The sequence below is a fragment of the Capricornis sumatraensis genome, chromosome X (genome assembly GCF_032405125.1).
Source record: "Capricornis sumatraensis isolate serow.1 chromosome X, serow.2, whole genome shotgun sequence".
Classification (NCBI taxonomy): domain Eukaryota; kingdom Metazoa; phylum Chordata; class Mammalia; order Artiodactyla; family Bovidae; genus Capricornis; species Capricornis sumatraensis.
The window spans coordinates 99,001,251-99,027,758 of NC_091092.1; the positions used below are offsets into that span (position 1 = coordinate 99,001,251).

The 26,508-nt window shown below is 44.1% G+C and overlaps 1 protein-coding gene across 1 annotated transcript in view; it reads left to right on the top strand.

Moving 5' to 3' along the window:
- Window positions 1-582: 582 nt before the first annotated feature.
- The window catches only part of DIPK2B (divergent protein kinase domain 2B), a 37,380-nt gene continuing 11,454 nt past the window's right edge, over window positions 583-26,508 (top strand). Inside the window, exons 1-2 of the mRNA XM_068963069.1 lie at window positions 583-815; window positions 7,131-7,395. Coding sequence (XP_068819170.1) covers window positions 583-815; window positions 7,131-7,395 — 498 coding nt within the window. The remainder of the gene's footprint in view (window positions 816-7,130; window positions 7,396-26,508) is intronic.

Below are 26,508 nucleotides of genomic sequence, written 5' to 3' on the forward strand. Positions count from 1 at the left end.
AACTGACTTCTAGTTCTTTCATAGCCAAATATGGCTGGTGAGGGGGCACGCCAAATTATCCACGGCAGGGCGCTGGGAAGGGGTCGGGGGGTGTGTGTGTGTGTGTGTGTGTGTGTGTGTGTGTGTGTGTGTGTGATCCATAGGGACAGATACACCCAGAATTAAAACAGTGGAGGGTGGAGGCCTTCAGGATCCTTTAAAACTCCCAGGTGGAAACCAGGTCGGACATGCATCCTGCCTGGACCTTTCCTGCACAGCCAGGATATCCTGTGTTTGTCAAAAGGACTGCATAGGGAGGCCCTGGCCATTGTCCATCCCGAAATCTGCCCTTCAGCCCCTCCCCAGCCTTTAGCAGCCGCCCCGGGGCAGAGGAAGAGTAACTCTGGAAACAGTTTTATCAGCATCCTCCACGGACTTCCTCACCTCCTCCCCAGCCTCATTAGCCCCAAGGTCCTTAGCATCCTCCAGCAGAAACCTGTGAAGCTGGGATGGGGTCAGCGCCCTAAAGCCAGCCCCTTCTCTTTTGCCAAGACCTGCCTCTGCACAGCCCTAAGTGGGTACAGCTGGAATCCTGAGCCTGCGATGGAGCCCCGGCTGGGGCCCAAAGCTGCCGCCCTCCACCTGGGCTGGCCATTCTTGCTGCTGTGGGTCTCCAGCCTGAGCTACTCTGTCTCTTCACCGGCTTCTCCCTCTCCTTCTCCGGTGTCCCGAGTCCGAACGAGCTACAATTTGGGAAGGACTTTCCTCGGTCTTGATAAATGTAACGCCTGCATCGGGACATCTATTTGCAAGAAGTTCTTTAAAGAAGAAATAAGGTCAGAATCTCAGTTGGATAACTCTGAGGGGCAAAATGTTGTTCCCTTCATGTGATGAGGTCCAGGAATTTCTTGAAAATAAGTCAGGGTGTAGTTTTGGGGTGCGAGCTAAAGCAAAGCCATTTAATTATAGTGGTAATAGGTTAAGGTTGGGATGGAGAGGAGGGAAGGTGTGAAGTCTAATTCCAGCTCTAAATGCTAAATCCAACACTTCCTTTGGAAGTGGGAGCATAAAGTTTTAAAGTTTTCTTTTCCATGAATGAAGTAGCCCGGGACTATTGAGTTTACCAAGTTCATTTCTCATAGTAGCAGGGAAATAAAATTTATAAAAAGCTTACTTTGTGACGAACGTTTTTAAGCTATTGTTATTTTCGCCTCACAACAATCCTGGGAGTTAGTGATTCGCACCCATTATTCAGATAGTGAACGGAAACCTAGCAAGGTTCAGTGACTGGCTCAAGGTCACCACCTAATAAGTGGCATATCTGGGACTCAAACCAAAGCAGTTTGCTCCAAAGTTTCTGAATGAGTTTTCTGTTGTGAACTGTTACCTTGATCAGAGGAAAACCTAAGTTTAAAAAATCTCATGCACATGGCTCTCCCCAGAGAATGGTACCATGCTCTGGAATCAACCCTGTCAACTCATGTTCAATGAACCTTTACTATGGCCAAGGCCCAGGACGTGCTATAATGACATTGCTATAACTCTGGTCCTTGCCCTCCAGGGGTTCAGGAGGTAGGGAACAGTGTTACAAACAGCAATAAGGCCTGATCTGAGGCAGGCCAGAAGTGAAGTGTAAAGGACCTCGGGGAATTCCAGGGAGAGAATATTAATTCCAAATGGGGACTAGAGAAGGGCTTCTGAGCACAGCCATGAAGGATGATGAGCTGAAATTAAGTGGGAGGAGAGCAGCTTAAGGTAGAAGGATCAGCTTAAGCAAAGGCCCAGAGGTGTGCCTTCGTGGCTGGAGCATGGGGCCCATGTGGAAGCATGGCACAAGGAGGACGTTGCAAGGGGCAGGGGGCCTTGAATGCCATATCAAGGAATTGGGACCCTAACCTGTGAGCCAGTGGTCTCCAGCCTTCTCAATAGTAAAGACACTTTGTAATAGACCTCTTCTCTTATGCCCTCCCTCAAGGCTCTGCCCCTGGCTTGTAAGGTTTGGTGACCAGGCAGAAGGCATTAACTGACAATAATTTTATTATCTATATTAACCAAAACTTGAGTATTCCACTGAGTTACTAAACAGAAATAACAAACAGAAAATACCAATAAAAATGTTGAACTTTTGTGAGATGGTAGATATCACAGGGAGTTGAAATGAACTTTTCCTAGTAGACTGTTTTAAAAAAATTTTTATTGGAGTGTAGCTGATTTACAATGTAATGTTAGTTTCAGGTATATAGAAAAGTGAATCAGTTCTCTATACACATATATTCATTCTTTTTTAGATTCTTTTCCTTTATAGGTTATTACAGAATACTGAGAATTCCTTGTGCTACACAGCAGATCCTTATTAGTGATCTATTTTATATATGGTAGTGCATATATATGGGTTCCCCAGGTGGCTCAGTGGTAATGAAAATGCCTGCCAAGCAGGAGACACAGGAGATGCAGTTTCGAGCCCTGCATTGGAAAGATTCACTGGAGGAGGAAATGGCAACCCACTCCAGTATTTTTGCTTGGAAAAATCCCATGGACAGAGGAGCCTGGCAGGCTATAGTCCATGGGGTCACCAAGAGTCAGACACGACTGAGCACACACACACGTGTGTGTATGTATGTATATATATATATATATATATATATATATATATATATATATGAAAGTGAAAGTGAAGTCGCTCAGTCGTGTCCGACTCTTTGCTACCCCATGGACTGTAGCCTATTAGGCTCCTCCATCCATGGGATTTTCCAGGGAACAGTGCTGGAGTGAATTGCCATTTCCTTCTCCAGGGGATCTTCCCGACCCAGGAATCGAACCCAGGTCTCCTGCATTGCAGGCAGACTCTTTACCGTCTGAGCCACCAGGGAAGATCATATATATATATATATTCTATTATCATTTTTAAGGCATTTTGAATGTTGAAAAATTGAAAGACTTCCACTTATAGGAGTTCTGTAGCAGGAAATGGTGAGGGTGTTGCATAGGGTGGGGACAAGATGAGGCCAGTATTTGGCAAAGATCTTCCGGAAAGCAGTGTGCAGAATGGCCAGGTGATGCAGACCAGTTCTCCTCGTCCAGGAGAAAGATCATTGAGAACAAAGCTGGGCAGGAAGGATGCAAGTCAATTTAGCTGGAGACTTATTTTGTCGATCAACTCAATGTGAGAGGAAAAAAAGATGGCGATGTGGAAAATGAACTCAAGAATTCCCACCTATGAAATGGGACGAATAAAACCAGTAACACAGGGGAAGTGGGTGGGACTGATTCCTTAGAGAAAGAAGGCAGTGAAAATAGGGACAGATTTTAAGATAGGAGGGAGGGAAATTAAGGGATTCACCTGAGGGAGAGCTCCAGATTCACCTCCCCCTCCAGATAAGTAAATAAGAATATATTAATCTTACAGTCAACTCTTCACCAAGTGGAAAGAAATGAGGCTTTTTCTCATCAGGCAAGTAATGGCCAAATTCAGGAAGCATTTCCCCAAATAGGTTTGTGTTCCAGTTTGAGTTCAGGATATTACTTCAGCTCCCTCAGAATTCATTTTCCACATGTGCCTGCCTGAAAGGGAAGTGTGCAGATCCAAGCAGGAAATCACCAGGCAGGGCAGGTTGGGGTCTGGAATGCTTCACGTTGAGAAATCACATTCTCAATGCAAGGAAACTGAGGCCAGTGAATGGGTCTGGAAATGTAGCCTTGTTTATAGTCCTTTTCTCTACATTGTAAATAGTTATTTCCTTATTTTAAAGTGATATATCTTTATTTTAGAATCTTCAGGAAATATCGATTAAAGAAAACACAAAATAAAGATCTCAGACAATTCCTCACCAAGGATCACCGCTTCATTAACATTTTGGTGTATGACCCTTACTACCTTTTGCTAAGTGTGGATTAAAGTTTTTTCAACAAAAATGTGAGCATATTATGCACTCTTTTGGAAACTTTTATTTAACAATATATCGGGGAGATTTTTCCACATTAACTATTCCCCACAATTTGATTTTTAGCAGTTTCATGGTATTCGATTGCATCAGTCAATCCTAATTTATTTAGCTAAATCACTGTGGTAGGACAACTAGGGTTTTTTGCACTTTATGTTATTAAAAACAGTGCTATGTTGAACCTCCTCCTATGTGATATGCATATCAGTAATTAATTCCTATAACAAATTCTAAAAGGTAAAATTTCTGGGTCAAAAAATATAGTGACTTTTTAGAATTTTGAGACATATATATATACATATCCAAATGGAGACTTCTTCCTATAGAGTTTACTTCTTGCATACTCAGAAATGTTTACTATTACTATTATTTTTGCTTTGTATATTCTTCTGAGTTGAGCCCTTTTTTCAGACTTTTTGGCCTTTTGTATTTCTTCTTTGTTAAATAGTCTGCGAATTCACATCCTTTGCCTCTCTTTCCAAAGGTGTGTTTGCTCATCTTGTTCTTGTTCATCTCCAAACATTTCTCCACTTTGAAAAATGATCATGATGCTACCTTATGAGAAAACCCATCCCAGGCTTTAGATGGTAAGCTGAAATGCTGTTGCCAGACAAGCATTAGCACTCCAGGACCTGTCCTCATTAAGAACTGGACAATGCTTGTTGTTCAGCAACAGAGAGTGAGCTCCTGAGGCTGACTGGGTAGGCTGAAGACGCATGATTGGTGGATGATGTCACCTTTCCTTCTTTCCCTATCTGTTCCCTATTGATTCCTGGGTCAGGAAGATCCCCTGGAGAAGGGATAAGCTACCCACTCCAGTATTCATGGGCTTTCCTGGTGGCTCAGACAGTAAAGAATCCATCTGCAATGCAGGAGATCTGGGTTCTATCCCCGGGTAGGGAAGATCCCCTGGAGGAGGGCATGCCTATCCACTTCAGTATTCTTGCCTGGAGAATCCTGTGGACAGAGGAGCCTTGTAGGCTACAGTCCATGGGGTCACTAAGAGTCAGACATGACTGAAGGGACTTAGCACACAGCTATAACCCCTAATAATGTTACCAGTCTGTTCCCAAGAGCTAAGTCATAAAATGGATGATAAAGGACTAAGTAGCAGCAAAGTGGTTCAGAGTACAAGCTCTGGAGCCCTGAAGGCTACTTCCTCCATTTCCTGGCTGTGTGACTTGGAGTAAAGCACTTAACATTTCTGTGCCTCAGTTTCCTTATCTGCATGATAACAGCAGCGCTGACCTCATAGGTTTGTTGAAAGGTATAACTGAATTATGGCACATAAAGTATTTAGCAAAGAGATTGCTAAAGTGATTCATAAATGTGTGTTGCTGTTATTGTTATCTAAAAGAGCCACTTGGTTGTAGACCCTTAGTTACAGGCCCTTGGGGAGAAGTGGTTTGAATCCGCATGAACAAGAGCAGCTACAGGAAACAGACAGGCCTGCCTCAGGGCCCTGCTGCTGCTGCTAAGTTGCTTCAGTTGTGTCCGACTCTGTGCAACCCCATAGACGGCAGCCCACCAGGCTCCCTCGTCCCTGGGATTCTCCAGGCAAGAACACTGGAGTGGGTTGCCATTTCCTTCTCCAATGCATGAAAGTGAAAAGTGAAAGTGAAGTCGCTCAGTCGTGTCCGACCCTTAGCGTCCCCATGGACTGCAGCCCTCCAGGCTCCTCCATCCATGGGATATTCCAGGCAAAAGTACTGGAGTGGGGTGCCATTGCCTTCTCTTCCTTATCCTCCCAGTGTGGAGGATCAATTCCCATGATTGTCCGAAAAATGCCAGTAAAATTGATTCCTTGCAAGTTTTTGGCGTTTGGTCTTTTTAAACAGATTTGTGGCAATGTCCTGGAATAGAATTCTTTGTGCCTATTTCAACTGCAGTTTGAACAGTCCAGTATCACAGAAGGTATTGACTGACAGTTTCTTAGAGCATCTTCTTAGAAAAGCTTGCAGTCTCTTAGGGTAACTGTGTCATGTAAGCGAGAAAAAAATACAATGTAGGGTGTGGAGCTAGTTCCTCGAAAACTCATTATCATGAGGTTGCCCAGTAATGCCCAATAATAAGAATTTAAAGATTCTTATTGAAATTAAGTTAAAAATGAGGTCCTTCTGTACAGCACAGGGAACTATATTCAATATCCTGTGATAAATCACACTGGAAAAGAATATGGAAAACAATGTATATACACATGTAACTGAATCACTTTGCTATACAGTAGAAATTAGCACATTGTAATTCAACTATACTTCAATAAAATTATTTATTTTTAAAAAAAGAAATTAAATATATAACATATATACCTAATTTTCATTTGTAGTATAACCCTCAATAATAATGAAGATATACAATTTTCTTAGTAATTTTTCATCTATGAATGAGAAGAAGATCTAGCATTCTTTCTTGATGGAAATGTTGGCACACAGCTAGAGAGATGACTGGAGAAAAGGGTCACTGTGGGTTGGGCGTAGAAAATCAGCAAATGGTAATAGGCCAGTGCCTCTCCCCCATTGTGTGGAATCACACACCTCCTGGATCCCAGATAGCTTTGAGTCTGCTGACCCTTTAACAGCCACTGTTCCCTGACACTTGGCTTGGACCGCAAACTTAAATCTTTGGACTGAAAGAAAAATTGATGGGGCCGTTTGGGGTTGGATATGAAGGGGGTAGTGCTCTCCCCAATGCAAGGGGCCAGAGAACTAGATTCTGCACGCTGCAGCTAGAACCAGGGTAGCGAAGGAGAAAGATCATGGGTTTTGCTGACAGAGAGCCCTGGGTTTGCACCCCTGCTTAGCCACATATTATCTGACCTTGGGCAAGGCACTTAAGCTCTGTAAGCCTGCTTCCACATCTGTAAAGTGGGGATGGGACATGAGGAGAATCAAAGGTACCAGCGTGTATAAAACTGCTGCCTTCACAGAAAGCCAGTTAAGTGAAGAAGATAAAGTTTGTGTCCGGTATGCAGATCCCTCAACTTTTCTGACATCACATATAAACTTCCTTAAGCCTGAGAAAACAAAAATAGTCCTTTGACAGAAAGAGCCTGGAGTACCCCAGGCTAAGGAGAAGAAATGGATCCGGGCAGATGTGGGCCCCTATGTCCCTGTCCCCAGGCTCTGCTGGCTCTGGCAGTATGACTGGTCCCTGCCTAGTTCCTTCTCTCCAGCTCCCAGGCTGATCTGAAAATGGCTGATCCTTTTTCAGGTTTGACAACAGGCCGGCCTTACACCTCGGACCACCTCCTGATGACTTGCCTTCTTACTCTGCAAATTACTCAGATGATTTCAAAACCTGGCGCCCAGTGGAGATCTCAAGGCTGGTCAGCAAACAGCAAAACAAGATCTCAGACGGGAGAATCTGTGCCTCCGCAGCTGCCCCCAAGACCTGCAGTATTGAGCGTGTCCTGCGGAAAACAGGGAGGTTCCAGAAATGGCTGCAGGCCAAGCGACTCACACCAGACCTGGTGCGGGTGAGTGTCCTGGCTGTGGGGGGCAGGAGAACAGAGGGTACCATTGCCAGCTCACATCTCAGTCTGTCTGGGCAAAAGGAATTGTAGTTTGTCTAAAGTAGGACAAAACAGTGTCATGAAACAACATGGCTTGTGACGAGATAGGAACTAAAGAGGTTTCCTGATGGCTCAGACAATAAAGAGTCTGACTGCAGTGCAGGAGACCCAGGATTGATCCGCTGGAGAAGGAAACGATAACCACTCCAGTATTCTTGCCTGGAAAATCCCATGGACAGAGGAGCCTGGCAGACTACAGTCCATAGGGTCACAAAGAGTCGGACACGACTGAGCAACTTCACAAAGTGGTTTAGTTGGAGGGACCCCTCCCATTGTCATTCTCCATTCTCTCTGATGTGACCCTGAGGGACTCTTTGGGAAAGAGTTCCTAGCTGCCATCTCTGGTCTGAACATCTGACGGGATGACCCTCACCAACCTTGCCCCCTCCCCCAAAAGGGATTAGCTCACCTACAATGTTTGCTAACCCCTAAACTGTCACTGTTCTTTTTTGGAATATTCATAACGATTTTATTTTTAATTGAAGGATAATTGCTTTACAATATTGCATTGGTTTCTGCCATTCATCAACATGAATTAGCCACAGGTATACCTATGTCCCCTCCCTCTCGAACCTCCCTCCCACCTCCATCCTTTCCCACCCCTCTAGGTTGTTGCTGCTAAGTCACTTCAGTCGTGTCTGACTCTGTATGACCCCAGAGATGGCAGTCCACCAGGCTCCCCCATCCCTGGGATTCTCCAGTCAAGAACACTGGAGTGGGTTGCCATTTCCTTCTCTAGGTTGTTACAGAGCCCTGATTTGAGTTCCCTGAGTCATACAGCAAATTTCCGTTGTCTCTCTTACATATGGTAGTGTATATGCTTCCATGATTCTCTTTCCATTCATCTTACCTTCTCCTTCCTTCCCCTGCCCATGTCCGTAAGTCTATTCTCTATACTCCATGTGACTGTCTTAGAATCTTCCATATACATCCTCTTTCATGATCCAGAGACCCTACTCTGAAAATCAGCTTCCTTTTTCATCTCCCCCAATAAAGAAGAACCAAACCTAAGTTACTGCGAAAGCAGACTCCAGTAACGCAGCTCCCTTCTCCCATTCAAGAGTTCCAACCCACTCCCATGAGTAGGCTGCCTTCAGAGCTTTGGCACATTGCTGGTGACATCTTACCCTGTGTTTGTCCCCTCCTGCACCGTCATTGCTGGTATCATCTGATTTTTATCCAAACCAACATAGTCATGGACCTCCACGCACATCCAGCCCAGCCCCTTAGGGCAGACAATGCCACCTCAAAACATTGAGGAGCCACTCACCTTTAGCAAAGATGAGAAAGAAGAACTCACCTCAATCTTCCTGCCATGATGAGGCTGGAGGATTTGGCATTCCTCGGGGGCATGCCAAGATTGTTTCTCGAAGTCCCCAGACCACTAGCCACTTCAAATGGGCACATAAGGCTGCCCAGGTAAATTCTGAGCACTAATAGACCTTCCCTTTGGTGTGTTCAAGATGAGTCACCCAGAATAAGGCAGAATCACTGGTCCCTAGATATCTCAACCACGTGGCAAGACCATGTGACTTTGCCTTATGGTTGTGTGGAAACTGCTTAGAAATCAAGAGGAATCAAGCTGCTGGTAACATGGCCATCATCTGACACTGAACTTTACACGTGGTCCTTTTGTACTCTGTACTTTACAAATCTCACTGGCCTGGAACGGGGAGAAAATAAGCCAGAGGAAGTCAAGCTATTCCCAGGCTGGAGAGGTGGTGGCAGGACCCAGCCTAAGGGTCTTGGAGTTGGTGTGGGAGATAGGAATTGGAGACTCAGGTGGGAAGAACCTTATGGGAGCTGCTCAACACTGGGCAGAAACATGAAACAGAGGGCAGATATCAAAGCCCACACCATGGTACACACCCTAGATGTAATGGCCTTGTGCCTCTTTCTGCGCCTGCAGACACATCCTCTGCCTGCAGAAACACCCTCCCTGCACTGGCCTGGGGTACCCACCATCTGTCACTCTCAGGCTGGCCACATGGGAAGGACTAATATGAGACCTCCTGGGCTTTGCCTCAAATATGTGCTCAAGAACAAATAGGAGTCCCCAGGAAGAGTAAAACAAGATACACAAGGAATTGTTTCAGAACCCCTTGAAAATCCCATCACTTCTTCCTGTTCTCATTGTTGTCTGCTCCCTTGCTGGCAGGCACAGTTCTCCCAAGCCACCGGCCTCAGGCTATCTCCACCTGGGACCTGGACCAAGTACCAAAGGAAAGAACTTCCTGGTGCGTAAGATACATTTGGGATTTCACAGAAAGTGACTAAACTGGTCTTGGGCTTTGAACTAAGGAAGACTCCCTCTTTCCCTCATTTCTAGACACTTCATAATGCAGTGGAGATTATCCTGGGGGGGGCTAAAAAGTCCAAAGCAACCTGCCAGGTACATCTAGTGTCACCTACCTTCATGAGTATAGATGCTGTGGTAAAAACAGAAGATCCTTGGGGACTAGAAACTGTGGTTGAGTCCTGAAAGTAAAAGTATTAGTTGCTCAGTTGAGTCCAACTCTTTGCAACTCCACAGACTGCAGCCCACTAGGCTCCTCTGTCCATGGAATTCTTCAGGCAAGAATACTGGAATGGGTTGCCATTTTCTTCTCTAGGGGATCTTCCCCACCCTGGGGTCAAACCCACGTCTGTTACATCTCTTGCATTGGCAGGTGGGTTCTTTACCATTATCCCCACCTGGGAAGCCCATCCATATTGTAGTCATTGCCACGGGCTGAGAGGAGAAGAGAATTAAGAGTGACTCTTTAATAGATACACGGTATCTCTTGGGGTGATGAAAATTTCTGGAGTTAGTGGTGATAGTTGTACAACTAAAAGCCACTGAATTGTTCACCTTAAAATGGTCCAAATAATGAATTTTACATGATATAAAATTTACCTTAATAAAAAAATGAAAAATAAGCCATTTACAAAACTTCACCAATCCTCTGACTCCATTCCCTTAGAGCCCTGACAGGTGACAGGTGACATTAATAATTTAATTCATGCCAGGATGTTAACAGCTAATAGCATTTCACTGTAGCCCTCTGAGAAACCATTTGTGTGTAAAGTCAATATTAAGATGCTCCCACTAGCCCAACCCATGACTATCTCAGACCTTCCTAATACCTCCATGCATTATTTCCCCCACAAAACCCAGATGTGGCCCTGGAATTCTCCTCAATAGTGTTCCATGCAAGCAGCCTCTGTCATGATTTCAGCTGGACTATGAGGTGACATCTATGTAACTGCCGATTCATCCCAGACTTGGCCAAATAGCTCTATCCTATTTTTCTGACAATTGGTCAGACATGAAGTCCTGATTTCTAATTTAGAAATTATAGTATTTCTCTTTTCACATGGAAGTTTTAGGAGTCAAGTGGAGAGAGATTGTAGAATGGATGGTAGGGAGACTTGCCTCATCCTTCAACTCTATATTAAATGGCCTGATGCCAACTGTGCCTATTGGCAAGGCCATTCAGCACATGGCTTCAGTGTGCTTTCTCTGAATTCCTCAAGAGCCACTTTCCCCCAGGGATCTAGGCCAGGACCCTCAAGTGTGCGTATTTGAGTGAGGATGTGCTGATGTGTGTTTGGAGGAGACGAAAGGAGCCACAAGAAACTGATGAGTTGGCTCAGAAAACTGGCAAGGCAGGGAAGGAAGGAGAAATGAAGAAATAAAAGAAAATTGAAGGCAGGAGGGATCTGACTGGTGCAGGGCCCTCAGAACCTGGACTGTTGGTGTTGCTTAGAAAAGTCGACTTGGATGAAAAGATCCAGTGCTCCCCATCGGATGCCAAGTGCAATTTTGTATTAATACCAAGGACCCTCTCTTGAGCCATAGGCAATACACTGCAGCTAAGGGCTGCCAAGGAGGGTAGACTGGACCAGGAATCAGCAAAAGGGTGAAACAATGCAATGTGTGTGGGTGTATGTCTGTGGCACTTATGCTAATAAAACCATGACTTTTCTCCTCCAAAACCTGCATTGTTCTGACGGGAATACCCCACAGCCTAAATTACTAGCCCACAAATAGAGCCGTGGCCAAGGACAGCACCTAGAGTTTATCATGATGTGCTTGTTCACAAAACCACAAAGAAGGTTTCCTCTGCTGCTACGCAAGTGCCAAGAAGTAACCACCCTCAGCAGCACATGGCTAATCAGAGGAAAAACAGTTCCTCCATCGGGTCCTCCTCCCATCGCCTCAACTGCCATCCACTCTGGACATTGCTCTATACGCTAACCCTGTTTCTTGTCAGGTGGGAAGTGAAGTTTTTTCTCCCACTAGATGGTGGTATAGAGTGGTCAGGAAGCTTTGTTTAAAGCAAGGTGCCTGGCAATTTGACTTCCTTTGTCTCAATTCCTTTTTTTACATAAATACAATAAGAGGTGGGTTTCCCAGGTAGCGCTAGTGGTAAACAACCTGCCTGCCAATGTAGCAGATGCAAAAGGCACAGGGGGTTCAGTCAGTAAAGACTCTGCCTGCAGTGCAGGCAACCCAAGTTCAATCTCTGGGTTCGGAAGATCCCCTAGAGAAAAAAAAGGCAGTATTCTTATCTGGAAAATTCCATGGACAGAGAAGGAGCCTGGTGGGTCACAAGAGTTGGACACGACTTAGCGACTAAACCACCATACACATATATTAAGAGATATAAAGTAACCAAAGTGCATATTAACCATTTAATCAGAATATAGTTTTACAGGTAACTGCTAAATGAATGATAAAATTTCTTTTTGTTTAAATTTTATTAAAAAAAAAACATTGAAGGGGTATGGGTAGGACATATCCTAGACCCTAGGAGGGTATAAGGCTGTCTAGACAAGGCTCCTGCACTCTGAGAGATAACACCCCAGTGGGGGAGACAAAGCATATGCAATGAAGTCTGATAATTCAGCAGTGTGTGTATGCGTCATTGCTCAGTTGTGTCCGACTCTTTGCAACCCCGTGGACTGTAGCCCATCAGCCTCCTCTGTCCATGGGATTTTCCAGGCAACAATACTGGAGTGGATTGCTATTCCCTTCTCCAGGGGGTCATCCCAACCCACGGATCGAACCCAGGTCTCCCACACTGCAGGCAGATTCTTTACCATCTGAGCCACCAGGGAAGCCCTGGTGAGCCATAAATAAATAAATATAGCAGTGTGTACATGTCAAAAATAAATAATTTTTTTAAAAGAAACAGGACTCATAGATTATCCAACACATTCTCGAAAATGACTCCTAAATTATTCTTGATCTCATGACTGAAAAGGAGACAGTGAAAGGTTTCCCTTGACACAGACAGGTTCGGAGAGAAAAACAGAGGCAAGAGAAGACTCAGGAAAGGTAGACATGAGTTGCCAGTGGCTCCTTCCCTATGAGTCTCAAATGCAGATTAGAGGCAGTCCCCAGAAAAAGCATTACTGAAGGCTGGACAGTCACCAAGACAGACCATCAGAGCAGACTTCATCTTTCCAGGGCCCTCAGCTTTTCCTGAACTTAGATGTTAGCCAACCAAGCCCCTTCTTAAATCAATCAAGCCATCCTTTGTTCTTTCTATGACGTCTTTCCTGGCTATCTAGCTATCCCTATCACTATAGCAACCTACTCTGGAGCAAACGCTTTTGATGGAGTGTAGCTTGTCTCAGAGTCCTGGGGATTGACTATATACATAGTATATAATATATAATCTATAAAGATATTTGCTTGAAAAAAATGGTAGATGTAATTGATACGTGTGTTACATTCTAAAAACCATTTATTAAGCCACAGAAACATTCAATACATTTTAAAAAGTAGAAATGCCAAAGGCCAGATCAAAGAAAAATGAGTTATTCTAGAATAATTCTGTTAAATGATTCCCTGGTAATGACTTAAGATCATCTCTTCCTGTTCTCAGTTTAGTTCAGTCACTCAGTCATGTCCGACTCTTTGCAACCCCATGAATCGCAGCACACCAGGCCTCCCTGTCCATCACCAACTCCTGGAGTCTACTCAAACTCATGTCCATTGAGTCAGTGATGCCATCCAGCCAGCTCATCCTCTGCCGTCCCCTTCTCCTGCCCCCAATCCCTCCCAGCACCAGGGTCTTTTCCAATGAGTCAAATCTTCGCATGAGGTGGCCAAAGTATTGGAGTTTCAGCTTTAGCATCAGTCCTTCCAATGAACATTCATGACTGATCTCCTTCACAATGGACTGGTTACACCTCCTTGCAGTCCAAGGGACTCTCAAGAATCTTCTCCAACACCACAGTTCAAAAGTATCAATTCTTCAGTGCTCAGCTTTCTTCACAGTCCAACTCTCACATCCATACATGACCACTGGAAAAACCATAGCCTTGACTAGATGGCTTGCCTTTATTGGCAAAGTAATGTCTCTGCTTTTGAATATGCTGTCTAGATTGGTCATAACTTTCCTCCCAAGGAGTAAGCATCTTTTAATTTCATGGCTACAGTCACCATCTGCAGTAACCATCTACAGTCACCATCTACAGTCCACCATCTGCAGGAGCCCCCCAAAATAAAGTCTGACACTGTTTCCACTGTTTCCCCATCTATTTCCCATGAAGTGATGGGACCAGATGCCATGATCTTAGTTTTCTGAATGTTGAGCTTTAAGCCAACTTTTTCACTCTCCTCTTTCACTTTCATCAAGAGGTTCTTTAGTTCCTCTTCACTTTCTGCCATAAGGGTGGTGTCATCTGCATATCTCAGGTTATTGATATTTCTCCCAGCAATCTTGATTCCAGCTTGTGCTTCTTCCAGCCCAGCGTTTCTCATGATGTACTCTGCATATAAGTTCAATAAGCAGGGTGACAATATTCAGCCTTGACGTACTCATTTTCCTATTTGGAACCAGTCTGTTGTTCCATGTCCAGTTCTAAGTGTTGCTTCCTGACCTGCATATAGGTTTCTCAAGAGACAGGTCAGGTGGTCTGGTATTCCCATCTCTTTCAGAACTTTCCACAGTTTGGAGGTGCACAAATCATTTTATTAATACCTTGGCAATAATATTTCCTATCATGCAGTACTTTGCAAAGTCTATCCTCTTGCTCCTTTGAATATCAGAAATGAATTTTTATGCCTTTTCTGTTTTCCCCTTTCACTGCCCAAGATTCAGCAATATTGTTTGCAAGGTCTCTGTGAATCTTCCAGGTGGGAAAACTCATTCCAAACAATGAAAGCTTCCTTTACACATTCTGGCACCCCATTCCTGTTCACCACTGTTTTGCTCCATCCTTTTCAGATCAAAGGCCAAATACGTGTCAAAGAAGACAGGCAAACATTATGAACATTGGGCCTTCATTTTGTTATCCACCAAAATTCTCCCCATGGCCCTGGTCTGTAGTTTATTTTCACTTAATACTTTGAAAAATAGAGTTCTTTTCTAAGTTTTTCAATCAAAGTATAACCTATGTACTTAAACGTGCATATATAACATGTAGAGCTAAATTTTTACACGTGTTCATTCCTGTAACCACTGTCCACATCAAGATACTGAACATTTCCAGCCCCTCAGAAGGCTCTTTCATGTCCCTTCCCTAAAAAGACTGCCTCTAGGGTGACCAACCATCTGATTTTCTTGACACTAAACTTGTTTCAGCCCTGAAAGTCTCACATTCTGTGAAACCCCTCAGTTCCAGGAAAAATGGAACAGTCGATCACCACACCCCTTCCCAACAGTAACCATTCTGAACTAAATCCCCATAAATCAGTTTTACCTGGTTTTGAACTTCATTTAAATGGAATCACCCAGTACATCCTCAACATGTTGTCAAGCTATTTAACCACACTGTTGCATGAATCAGTAGCTTGTTTTTCATTGCAGTAGACTAGCCCATTATATGAAGAAGTCAGTTTATTCATTCTAATGTTGATGAACATCTGTGTTGTATTTAGTTTGGGTTATTGTAAATTAAAACTTCTGCAAACATTCTTATCTATGTCAGTTGGTGAACACAAGCATACAGAAAGGATATTTTGGGGTTATATTGTGTACCTATGGATTTAGTCAATACTGCCCAACAGTTTCCCAAAGTAGTTGTACTGATTTCTTCCTATAAGCAATGAAAGACAGAGTTCCATGGTTACACATCTTCATCACACTTGATATTTTTAGTTTTTCATTTTAGTCATCTTGGTGAGTGTCTACCAATATCTCATTGTGTGAGCTGAATTTGTATTTTTCTCATAACTTATAATATAAAGATCCTTTTCATACACTTATCAGCTACTCTGATTTCATCTTTTGTAAAGTGTTGGCATATGTTGTTTGTCCATTTTTTATTGGGTTGTCTGTCTCATTGCGAAAGTTACATTTACATTTTGGATACAAGACTTTTTGTTGGATATATGTATTACAAGTATCTTCTCCCAGCCCATGGCTTGCCTTTTCACTGTCCTAATGGTACCTTTTGATAAATTGACATTCTTAATTTAAATGAAGTCCAGTTTATTAATTATTTTAAATGTCCTAATTATCCTATGGCCACAAACGTATTCTCCCATTTACTTCTGAAGTTTTCATATATTATCTCTCATACATAGCTCACTAATTTTATGTTCTGCTCTGCCCAGTTTGGGGTTAAATCCAGTCAGTAACTTCGTAATTTCAGATACTGTATCTTGTATTTCTAAACACCAATTTAACTTTATTCCATGGACTCCAATTCTCTATTGCAATTCTCTCCCTTTCATTATTTTTGTCTGTCTTTTCCTCTGTTTTCTTGAAATCTTAATCTTAGTTACTTTGACTTCTATGCTTGCTAGCTTTAATAGCTGGCTTGTCTCTAGTTCTACTTCTGCTTTTATTGGTAGTTTTCTTCTTTCTTTATTTTGTTTTATTTTTAACCGCGATGGGTCTTCATTGCTGCATGGGCTTTTTTCTAGTTGCGGCAAGTGCGAGCTCCCCTTTGTTGCAGCGCACGGGCTTCTCCTTGCGGCGGATTCTCTCGTTGCTGAGCGCAGGCTCTAGGCATTCGGGCTTCAGTAGTTGCAGCGTGTGGGCTCAGTAGTTGTAGCTTGAGGGCTTGAGAGTTGGTCTGTGGCATGCGGAATCTTCTCAGACCAGGGATTGAACTCATGTCACCTGCATTGCAAGGCAGATTCTTAACCACTAGACTACCAGGGAAGCCCCTCTTTTTTCTTGATTATCGGAGAAAGGCTACCCACTCCAGTATTCTGGCCTAGCGAATTCCATGGACTGTATAATCCATGGGGTCACAAAGAGTTGGACACGACTGAGTGACTTGTACTTTCACCATTGGAATGGGATGGAGGGGAACAGAGTACTCATGTGTTTATTACTCTTAAATCTCATAGTCTAATAGAAGTGAAAGAAAGAAAGAAAGTGAAGTCGCTCAGTCATGTCCAATTCTTGGCGACCCCATGGACTGTAGCCTACCAGGCTCCTCTGTCCATGGGGTTTTCCAGGCAATAGTACTGGAGTGGATTGCCATTTCCTTCTCCAAGGGATCTTCCCAACCCAGGGATTGAACCTGGGTCTCCCACATTGTAGACGGACGCTTTACCGTCTGAGCCAAGTGAAGTATATAATAACTGTAATACAGTGAAGTAAGTGTTCTTTTTGGGTAATTTTTCATTATATGCTGGATTTTAAGGATACCACATGGAAGAGGCTCTAAATTATGTTATCTTCTCCTAAAGACTACTGAGCTTTGTTCTAGCAAGCCAATGAGATTAATCACCTAAATCCAGGGTTTCCCAATCTTGTCACTCTTGACTCTTGAGGCTGGATCATTCTTTGTTAAGAGGATAGGGTGGGGGCTGTTCTGTACTGTAAGATGTTTAGCAACATCCACAGCCCTCACCTACTTGGTACCAGTAGCATCACAACTCCCAGCAGTGACAATCCAAATTGTTTCCAGATGTAGTCAAATGTCCCCTGGGGAACAAAACTGCCCCTAGTCAAGAACTGCTGCCTTAATTCTGTTGAGATTGGGTTTGGGACTTTGTTACTGCAGGTCTGTCTCAGTTTCATCCTTACTCCTAGGACATATTCCTTGCTGATAGAACATGAGCCTTACCACTAGAATGTGGACTTTTTGAGGTCCAGTCAAAAGCCCAGGGTGCCCACTGAGAAGTCTAGCCCAAACCCCCACCTCACCAGCACTATGTGGCCTCTAAACTCTGCTCAGTGATACAGCCATCTAATGTGGCCCTAGAGTCCCACCCTGCTCTTATGCAGTTTAGGAGTTGGCCAAAGATCTGAAGGAAAACTTTTCTCGCTTTTTAGGTGCTCCTTCTCTGTGACTTTTCCTGTATAGGATCTTGCCCCCCAGCTTCTAGCTACTCAAGTAGGTTTTTCTACCTAGCAGGACCCTGCAGTGCAGCTTGGAAAGTGTCCTCGGGGGAAAAGACCCAGCTCATATGCATCCTTTCTCTCAAGGACCACTGCCTTATATTGGTTATGGTCCAATGCCCACAGTTGTCTTACATATTTTGTCCAGGTGTTAGAGCCATTTCCATCACAAAGGTAAGCCTGATACCGCTTACACTGTCATGACCAGAACTAGAAATCTCAAGATGATTTCCAGGAGAGGAAAAAGCTAGCGCTATTGTATTCATATATCCAAATCCAAATATAACTATGAAAGCCATCGTCCTTTCTTTTGAAAATCTCACCTTATTCTAAAAACCTTTGGCATTTTAGATACTATTTCAAGGCTGAAGAAAGCCTGGGGAATACCTGTGGCTTTCAGCCCAGCACATGTGAAAGGAATCAAGCCTGTCACGGGAGCCAGTGGAGAATCTGACTTAATAACACAATGATAGCAGACCAGAAAAGCACTTTTTATAGAGTACATGGCATTGGGTTTTTTTCTTTTTTCTTTCTTTTTATTTCCTTCCTTATTTCCTGCTTTCCTCCCCGACCCCTTCTTTCTCTCTTTCACTCTGTTTTTGCCTCTTCAACCAGACAGAGGGCCACTTGAGGGTAGGGACTGCATCTTATTCATCAGTGTCTTCCCTCACACATGTCTGACATGGAGTAGACACTTCATAAATCTTTGGGGAATGAAGGAGTGATCAAATGAGTGAATGAACAAGACCTCATTCACCAATCATTATTCATGGCTTCAGGGTGACTCTCAATCCACACCTGTGCTAACTCCCCAGTCGATCAGCTCTGGAGGCCATCAGATTTCAGAGTCTCGGAAAGTCAAGTCTTTCCCCAAGAGAGCATTTTTCCTGGCATGACTCAGGTGTTAACAAGCCTGAAAGTCCCATGGCTCCTACTCCTCGGAATATGACTCTTGATACCAAAAATGTCTACCTAATTTGGGTGAGGAGGGATGGTGACACAGTTATCTATTAGCTTCTCTAGGGTTTGATCTCTCCATAGTTATCTTGGAAGACAGACAGCTGAGGCATTTTGACCCAAAGCATGCAAGGGAGAAATAGATGGTGGGCCTCTTGCAGAGAAGGAGGAGGAGTGGTCCCTCCAGAGGCTTGTCTGTTAGGCTGGCCCAAGCACTTCTGAGGACAGCACCTCAAAGAGAAGGTAATATACCAAATACATTTAGGATGGTTGGGGTCCAGTGAAATACTTCAGTCAGGTTGAAGAAAAGTCACCAAGAGAGAAGCAAAGAAGCCAAGGGTGATGTGGTGCCTTTGGAATGTATCAGTATGACCAAGCAAAAGTCGTTCAGTCATGTCCCACTCTTTGAGACTCCATGGTCTGTGCATGGGATTCTCCAGGCAAGAATACTGGAGTGGGTTACCATTCTCTTCTCCAGGGGATCTTCCTGACCCAAGGATCCAACCCGGGTCTCCTGCATTGCACGCTCCTCTGTCCATGGGGATTCTGTAGGCATGAATACTGGAGTAGGTTGCCATTTCCTTCTCCAGGGGATCTTCCAAACCCAGGAATCAAACCTGCGTCTCTTACCTCTCCTGCATTGGCAGGCAGGTTCTTTACCACTAGCACCACCTGGGAAGAGGTGAATCTTCCTGTAATGTAGGAGAACCCAGTTCAATTCCTGGGTCAGGAAGATTCCCTGGAGAAGGGATAGACTACCCATTCATATTCTTGGACTTTTCTGGTGACTCAGGTGGTAAAGAATCCGCCTGCAACGTGGGAGACTTGGGTTCTATCCCTGGGTTGGGAAGATCACCTAGAGGAGGGCATGGCAACCTACTCCAGTATTCTTGCTTGGAGAATCCCCATGGACAGAGGAGCCTGGTAGGCTACAGTCCATGGGGTCACAAGGAGTCTGACACAACTGAGTGACTAAGCACACACACACACACACACACACACACACACACACACACACCAGGACTTCCATTTCATTGAGTTTCTATTAACCTCTCCCCACTGGGAAGAGCAGCTGGGGCTAAAAACTAGCCTGCTAATCCCTCCCCCCAGGCAAGCTTGAGGCTGGATTGAAGGTTTTCCTGATAATCAGAATTCTATCTGGGCTTCCTGAACCACCGGACCTTGGCACAGCAGAAGCCACTGAGTTTCAGTAGAAATTTCTGCAAGTTTGCATGCACAAATGAGTTGTCAGAAGCACTTGGCTTCATATCTTTTGATTTAAAAAGAAAGAGAGAAACGAAAAACCAGCAACCTATAAAATGAAATGGCCCAGTGGAGAATTATGACCAACCTTGGCGTACCTGAACCAAAACGACAAACCATGAACTAACGTGTTTTCCTCTGTGTCAGCTGCCCTGCCTGTCCCAACTATCAGCTGACTTGCCTGCCACAATGATTATTTCATCTGCCACTGTAGAAATCTTGGAGCAGGCCACAAAGACTTCAGTGGCAAAGCCTCTGGGACCCTGGAATGCAGGAAGATGGAGGACAAGGTGGGAAGAAAGAGATAGACTCTTATAAGAGGAAAAAGCTAGTTACAGCTTCCACCGTGTTGCCTACCTCATAGAAGAAGAGGCTATGATCTCCACCAAGGGAGCCTCTGGCTGCCAAAGGTTTAACAGTAAGAGACACAGTAAGGGACAGTAAGCAAGAGGAGGTAGCCCTGACCAGGGCAGATCTGCCAGAGAATAAATGAAGAGGGTCTGGGCAAAGCCATGAAAGTGAGAATAAGATGTAACTGTGAAAAGTGGCAAATGTCACAACCCATAATTATAGTATGTGTCAAGAGCAGTGGGTGGATGTAATGGTAGGTCTGGGGCAGGGGGGTGGGAGGCTACATTTTATTCTGTAAGACAGTGGTTCTTACACTTGAGCAAGCATCAGAATTCCCTGGAGGACTGGTTAACACTGGCATTGCTGGGTCCTAGCCCCAGAGCTGCTGACTCAGAAGGTCTGGTACAGGGTTTGAAAACTGGCATTTCTAAAGAAAAGTGATTTAAAGACAGTGGCTCTTTCCTCGAATGGGACCTAAAAGTGGTATGCGAGGTGGATGGGCAAGGGGGTGAGGTCAGTGAAGCTGTCTGGCAGAAATAGGACAGGACCCCCAGAACACAGCTGCTGGTGAAGAAAGTAGGGAGGAGAGGTTGAGTTTCAATGTGAGAAAGCAGTACCATCTGACCTGGAACTTAGGCCTGAGTTCAAATCCTGACTCCACCACTAAGTAGGGTTCCTCAGTGGAAGACAGCTCGTAGTCAGAAGCCTGTTAGGTGGGTGCTGATCTGAGAGGAGAATCAGCTAAGTGAGCTTTAGTGGCCTGGCCACCTGCCCATGGGTTGCAGGAGGCCACGGGCTGTGCACCCTCTTCCCCCAACCACAAAGCCAACTCCCGACCCGTGGATTTCCTGTCTGAGTGCCCAGTGTAACCAATCTGCCAAGACATATCTGCTTGGCCACTCCAAATAGGGGACAAGATGATAACACTCATTCCCCAACCCTTCTCTCTGAAGTTCCTTCCATAGCTCCCTCACCAGAGTTTCTTGGGGTTCCCAACTGTTTTTTCCAAATTTAAAGACAGTCCTGGGTCAACCATAGTCACAGCATGGAGTTCATTTGTTTGACCCTCCAAAGGCTACCTGTTTCCTGCTCAGAGATCCAACTTATTGTGAAATTTAGGGAAGGGGAATATTACCATTGACCCTGTTGATCTCTGGAACTGATAACACTATCTTATGTTTACAAAGCACTCCACAGTGTGTAAAACAAAATGAGGTGTTTATCATGCTTTCAGGAAAGTCATATCAGGTATCTACAATGTCCAGAGAGCCAGTTAGAGCCAGGCAATGGAGTGCTGTATCTGGACCATAAAGAAAGCTGAGTGCCAAGCAATTGATGCTTGTGAACTGTGGTGTAGGAGAAGAGTCTTGAGAGTCCCTTGGACTGCAAGGAGATCAAACCAGTAAATCCTAAAGGAAATCAACCCTGCATATTCACTGGAAGGACTGATGCTAAAGCTGAAGCTCCAATACTTTGGCCACCTGATGAGCAGAACCGACTCATAAGAAAAGACCCTGATGCTGGGAAAGATTGAGGGCAGGAGGAGAAGCGGGTGACCAAGGACGAGATGGTTGGATGGCATCACCAACTCAAGGAACATGAGTTCGAGCAAACTTCAGGAGATGGTGAAGAACAGGGAATCCTGGTGTGCTGCAGTTCATGGGGTGGCAAAGAATTGGACACGACTTAGTGACTGAACCACAACAACCATCATACCCTCATGAGAGATGAGGAAACAGCCTCAGAAAGCGAAAGAAATTTGCCTAAAGGCATACCCTTGGGTCAGCTAAGCCCAGGGGGAGCACAAGCTGGGGGAGAGGTGACTGAGATCACAAATAGATACAACATAGCACATGTTGGAGATCACACTGATGATTGCACAACTTGACATGGTGAAGCAAAGACGGAAGAGACCAGCTATTAAGATAAGAAAGTCAAAAACAGCTCCAGATATTCTAACTTGGAAGACTGGGAGAAGGGTCACTAACAGACGTGAGAAAACTGGGAAAGTTCCTATCTTTGGGGTAAATAATAGCAAATAGTCATAGAGCCCTTCCCATGTGTCAGACACTTTTCCCAAAGACTTGACCTTAGCAACACCCTGATGAGGTGGGTACCATAATTATTAGAGTAACCACACATTCAGGTTTGCCAGAGACAGTCCCAGCATTTGCCAGCTGTCCTGATCTAATAACAAGTATCATCCCTTTCAATCTCAAAAATATCCAGGTTTAGAAGATAAGTCAAAAAGTCCCCATAATTATTATCCCCCAGTTACACATGAGGAAACTAAGGCATAGATCATTTGAAGAAATTTTTCCAGGTCATGTGGCTGTTAAATGACAGAGCTGACATTAGAGGTAACTTGCCTCTGAAAGACATGCTTGTAACTGTTTTGTCATGTGCATGCGCTAAGTTGCTTCAGTCGTGTCCTACTCTTTGCAACCCCATGGACTGTAGCCCTCCAGGCTCCTCTCTCCATGGGATTCTCCAGGCAACAAGAATACTGGAGTGCCCATTCCCTTCTCCAGGGGGTCTTCCCAAACCAGGGATTGAACCCACGTCTCTTATGTCTCCTGAACTGGCAGGCAGGTTCTTTAGCACTAGCACCACCTGGGAAGCCCCACTGCCTCTCAAAGTTGCTACTGAGTCCGGTTTGTCACCGTTGCAGTTGGGTTGCCACCTATCCAGGCAAAGACCCCTACCCAGGCCAATGGATTCCAGGATGAAATGAGGGGGGAGCCGGCAGTGGCCTGGAGAGGTTAGATATGAAGAAGTCCACCAGGAGGTGCTGCTAGAAGCAGGAGACAGGATGAAGCCACATAACCACCCAAGGGGGGGTCCCAGTGGGGAATCTGCATTACTCCTCTCCTGGGAATCCTCTCCATCAATTTAAACAGAACTTCTCAAACATTCCATCAGGGCTCAACCCAGAAACTCTGCGGAGTATCAAGAATCTAAACAAACAGAAACCCCACCCAAAGAAAGGATGTTGCGGAGCTAGAAGCTCAGTTTTATGTGGAAATGAGAGCTCTGTCAGAGACAGGCGTTCCTGTGCAAGGGAAATGTTTTATAGCCCTCGCCCCGCCCAACCAAGTCTGTTTAGTTTTTGATTTAATGTTGTTTTAACATCTAGTCACCCCTCCGAGGTATGTTATCCACTCTGAGGTGATCTAAGGTAAACTCCAGATTCTGGATTCATTCTTGGCTGACTCCCTGTCCTTGCTTCTACCCCTTGTGACCAGCTTTCCTTCAGGGACTAAACTGCAGGGAACCTAAACTAATCCGTAACAGAGAGAAGCTTCTTGGGTGGGGGACGGCGGAGGTGGGAGGGCAGCGGGAAAGGGGCCTATTGTAAAGCTACCATAGCTTATGGATTTCAAAGCAAAACTGAAATGATTTGGGGACCATCTATTGTACAAAATTCCCTCCCTCCTCCAGTACCAATAACAGCGGCTGAGACAAGCTGTGTCATAAAGTAACATAAAATGTTGTTTTATGAGGACATTTTTAGATGCTTTAATCATCCGTATGGTTTCTCCAAGATAATCACTGTGGTGGCCAGCATTTGTAGAATGAAAAGTTAGCAAACCAAGAAACCTCACATCAGGTCTGTGTTTCAAATTTAAAAAAAAAAAAACAAAACCAGGAAGCTCTTTAATAAAAGGTGGGAGAAAAAATCCATCTACTGGAGTAGGAAAAGAACCATGAGCTATTTCTCTTAATATCATAAACCAAACAGGGATTTTCATGGTTTTGAATACAATGAAGCTTGAAGAAATGTTCAAGCAACTTTCGGCTTAATTATCCACAACCGATACAGTTATTGAATTGTCATTGTTCTAATCAAGACACACTGATTAACTCTGATACATAATTAACCTAACCCTGCTTCACAAGCATATTTAATAACTAAATCATGTGAAAAGTGTTGAGTCGTGCAACCAGAAAGACAACTCACACGTTTATTAGCCCTAGAACTTTCTCTTCTCCCTGGGCGCTAGGAGCTTGACAAAAATAAATTCACTAAATGTAAAAACTCATTTGTTCAAGATTTCCCTCAGCTTTCCAAACTGAGTTGGCCAGAGAAACCTTCTTACTGAAAAAGCTAACTTCAGATCTTTTTTTTTTTCCCCTGGCATCACTCCGTGTGTGTATTCATACATACCCACACAGAACAATGGTGGCCTCTGTGATTTTTTTTACTTTCACACTGTATACTTCCATAGTGTTTGAGTATCTCACAATGAACATACTCAAGATGGCAGACTTTGGAAATGTCTATTGTCTTGGTGCATGGAAAAAAGTACACAGGCTGACCATTCTCTACAGACAGCGTGGGCACCGCCTGTGTTCTGATCCACTGATGGGGAAGATGGTGGTAGCCCTTACCCTTGGAAAGAGTAAGGAGGGGAATAAAGTGATTGGAGCCAGCACATCTGATATCATCTTCAGATGTGTGCCATAATTTGCAAACATAATTTTTATTTGTCTTACTTTTACGTTCTTTAAAGCCTTAGGACCAAAGAACAGATCCTATCTGAGAAGTGAAAATCAACTCTCATTTTAACATGAAGCTCTCCATTAGTCAGTTGTATGCGTCCTTGGAAAGGAGCTCAGATTCCTGAATTAAACTGTGCCTTTAGTTAGCACTGTGACCATAACTTGCTGACTTCCAGTCTTAAAGAGAAGCCAACTTCTTGTCTTAGATTTTTCTTTCTAAGAGCAGCTAGTGTTCTTTCTTCTACACGTTTATTTCGATCAGAACAAGTGTATTCAGTGGTGGTAAAATTTTTGTCTTTTTCAAAAAAATAATATCAGCTATATTCCCTGTGGCATATACAATGTACCCTTGTAGCTTATTTTATGCATAATAGTTTGTACCGTCTTAATCCCCGACCCCTGTATTGCGCTCCCTACTTCCCTCTCCCCACTGGTAACCACTAGTTTGCTCTATCTGTGTCTTTTTTCATATTCACTATTTTGTTAATTATTTTTAGATTCCACATGTAAGTGACAAATCATATAGTATGTGTCTTTCTCTGACCGACTTATTTCACTTAGTATAATGCCTTCCCAGGTGGGAAGTATAAGCCCTTAGTATAAGGGCTTCCCAGGTGGCACTAGTGGTAAAGAATCCACTTGCCAATGCAGGAGATGTAAGAGACACAGGTTGTATCCCTGGGTCAGGAAGATCCCCTGGAGAAGGGCATGGCAACCCACTCCAGTATTCTCGCCTGGAGAATCCCATGGACAGAGGAGCCTGGGGGGCTGCAGTCCATAGGGTCACACAGAGTCGGACACGACTGAAGGGACTTAGCACACAATGCCATCCAAGTTCCTCCATGTGGCTGCAAATGGCAAAATTTCATTCTTTTTTTATGGCTGAGTAGTATTACATTGTGTGTGTGTATAACCACTTTATCCATTCATCTGTTGATGGACACTTAGGTTGCTTTGTAAATCTTTGCTTTTCAAGTAGCATTTGCTTTGGAGAAACAGCTAAAAACCATCCAGAACCAAGTGAGATCATTAATATGAGAAATGAACTTGAAGATACTATGCACCCATAAGCAACATGGTCTTTAACAAGCTACTTCCCTTTCTTGTTCCTTGCCTTAGTATTCTCATCTGAAAAATGGGAATATTTTACTAGATCCCTTGATAACGCAGCCAACCATTTGCACTGGCCAGCACAAGGTGCAAAAATTAATGTTACTGCATTTCCAACAAACCCTTTAAGCTCTTTTCAAAATCAATCACTTTAAATTTCCAGGAGCATCACAGAGCAAAAGAGAACTAAAGGCTAAGAGCCCTTGTATGCCAGGATAATGTCTGCGAAAAGGCTTGCCATATGGCCTGACACTTAGAACTTCCAGAAAGTGTTACCCTCCTTTCCCGAACTGTGTCCCACCAACCATGGCTTGGAACTTCAATCCTAAGGCAATTCTGGCAAGGTTATTGAAAGTCCACATAACTTCTAGGTTGTGGCCTGCTTTGAGGAAACCCCCTTCCTGCTCCCTTGACTCTCTTATCTCTGGCTCCTAGGGAGGAACAACGAGCACAACTCTTTTAACCTTTTAAGGACCTCCACCAGAGTCATAAAGTCATTTGTCTAGCAATTTCGCTTTCATGCTTTCGTTCTGGT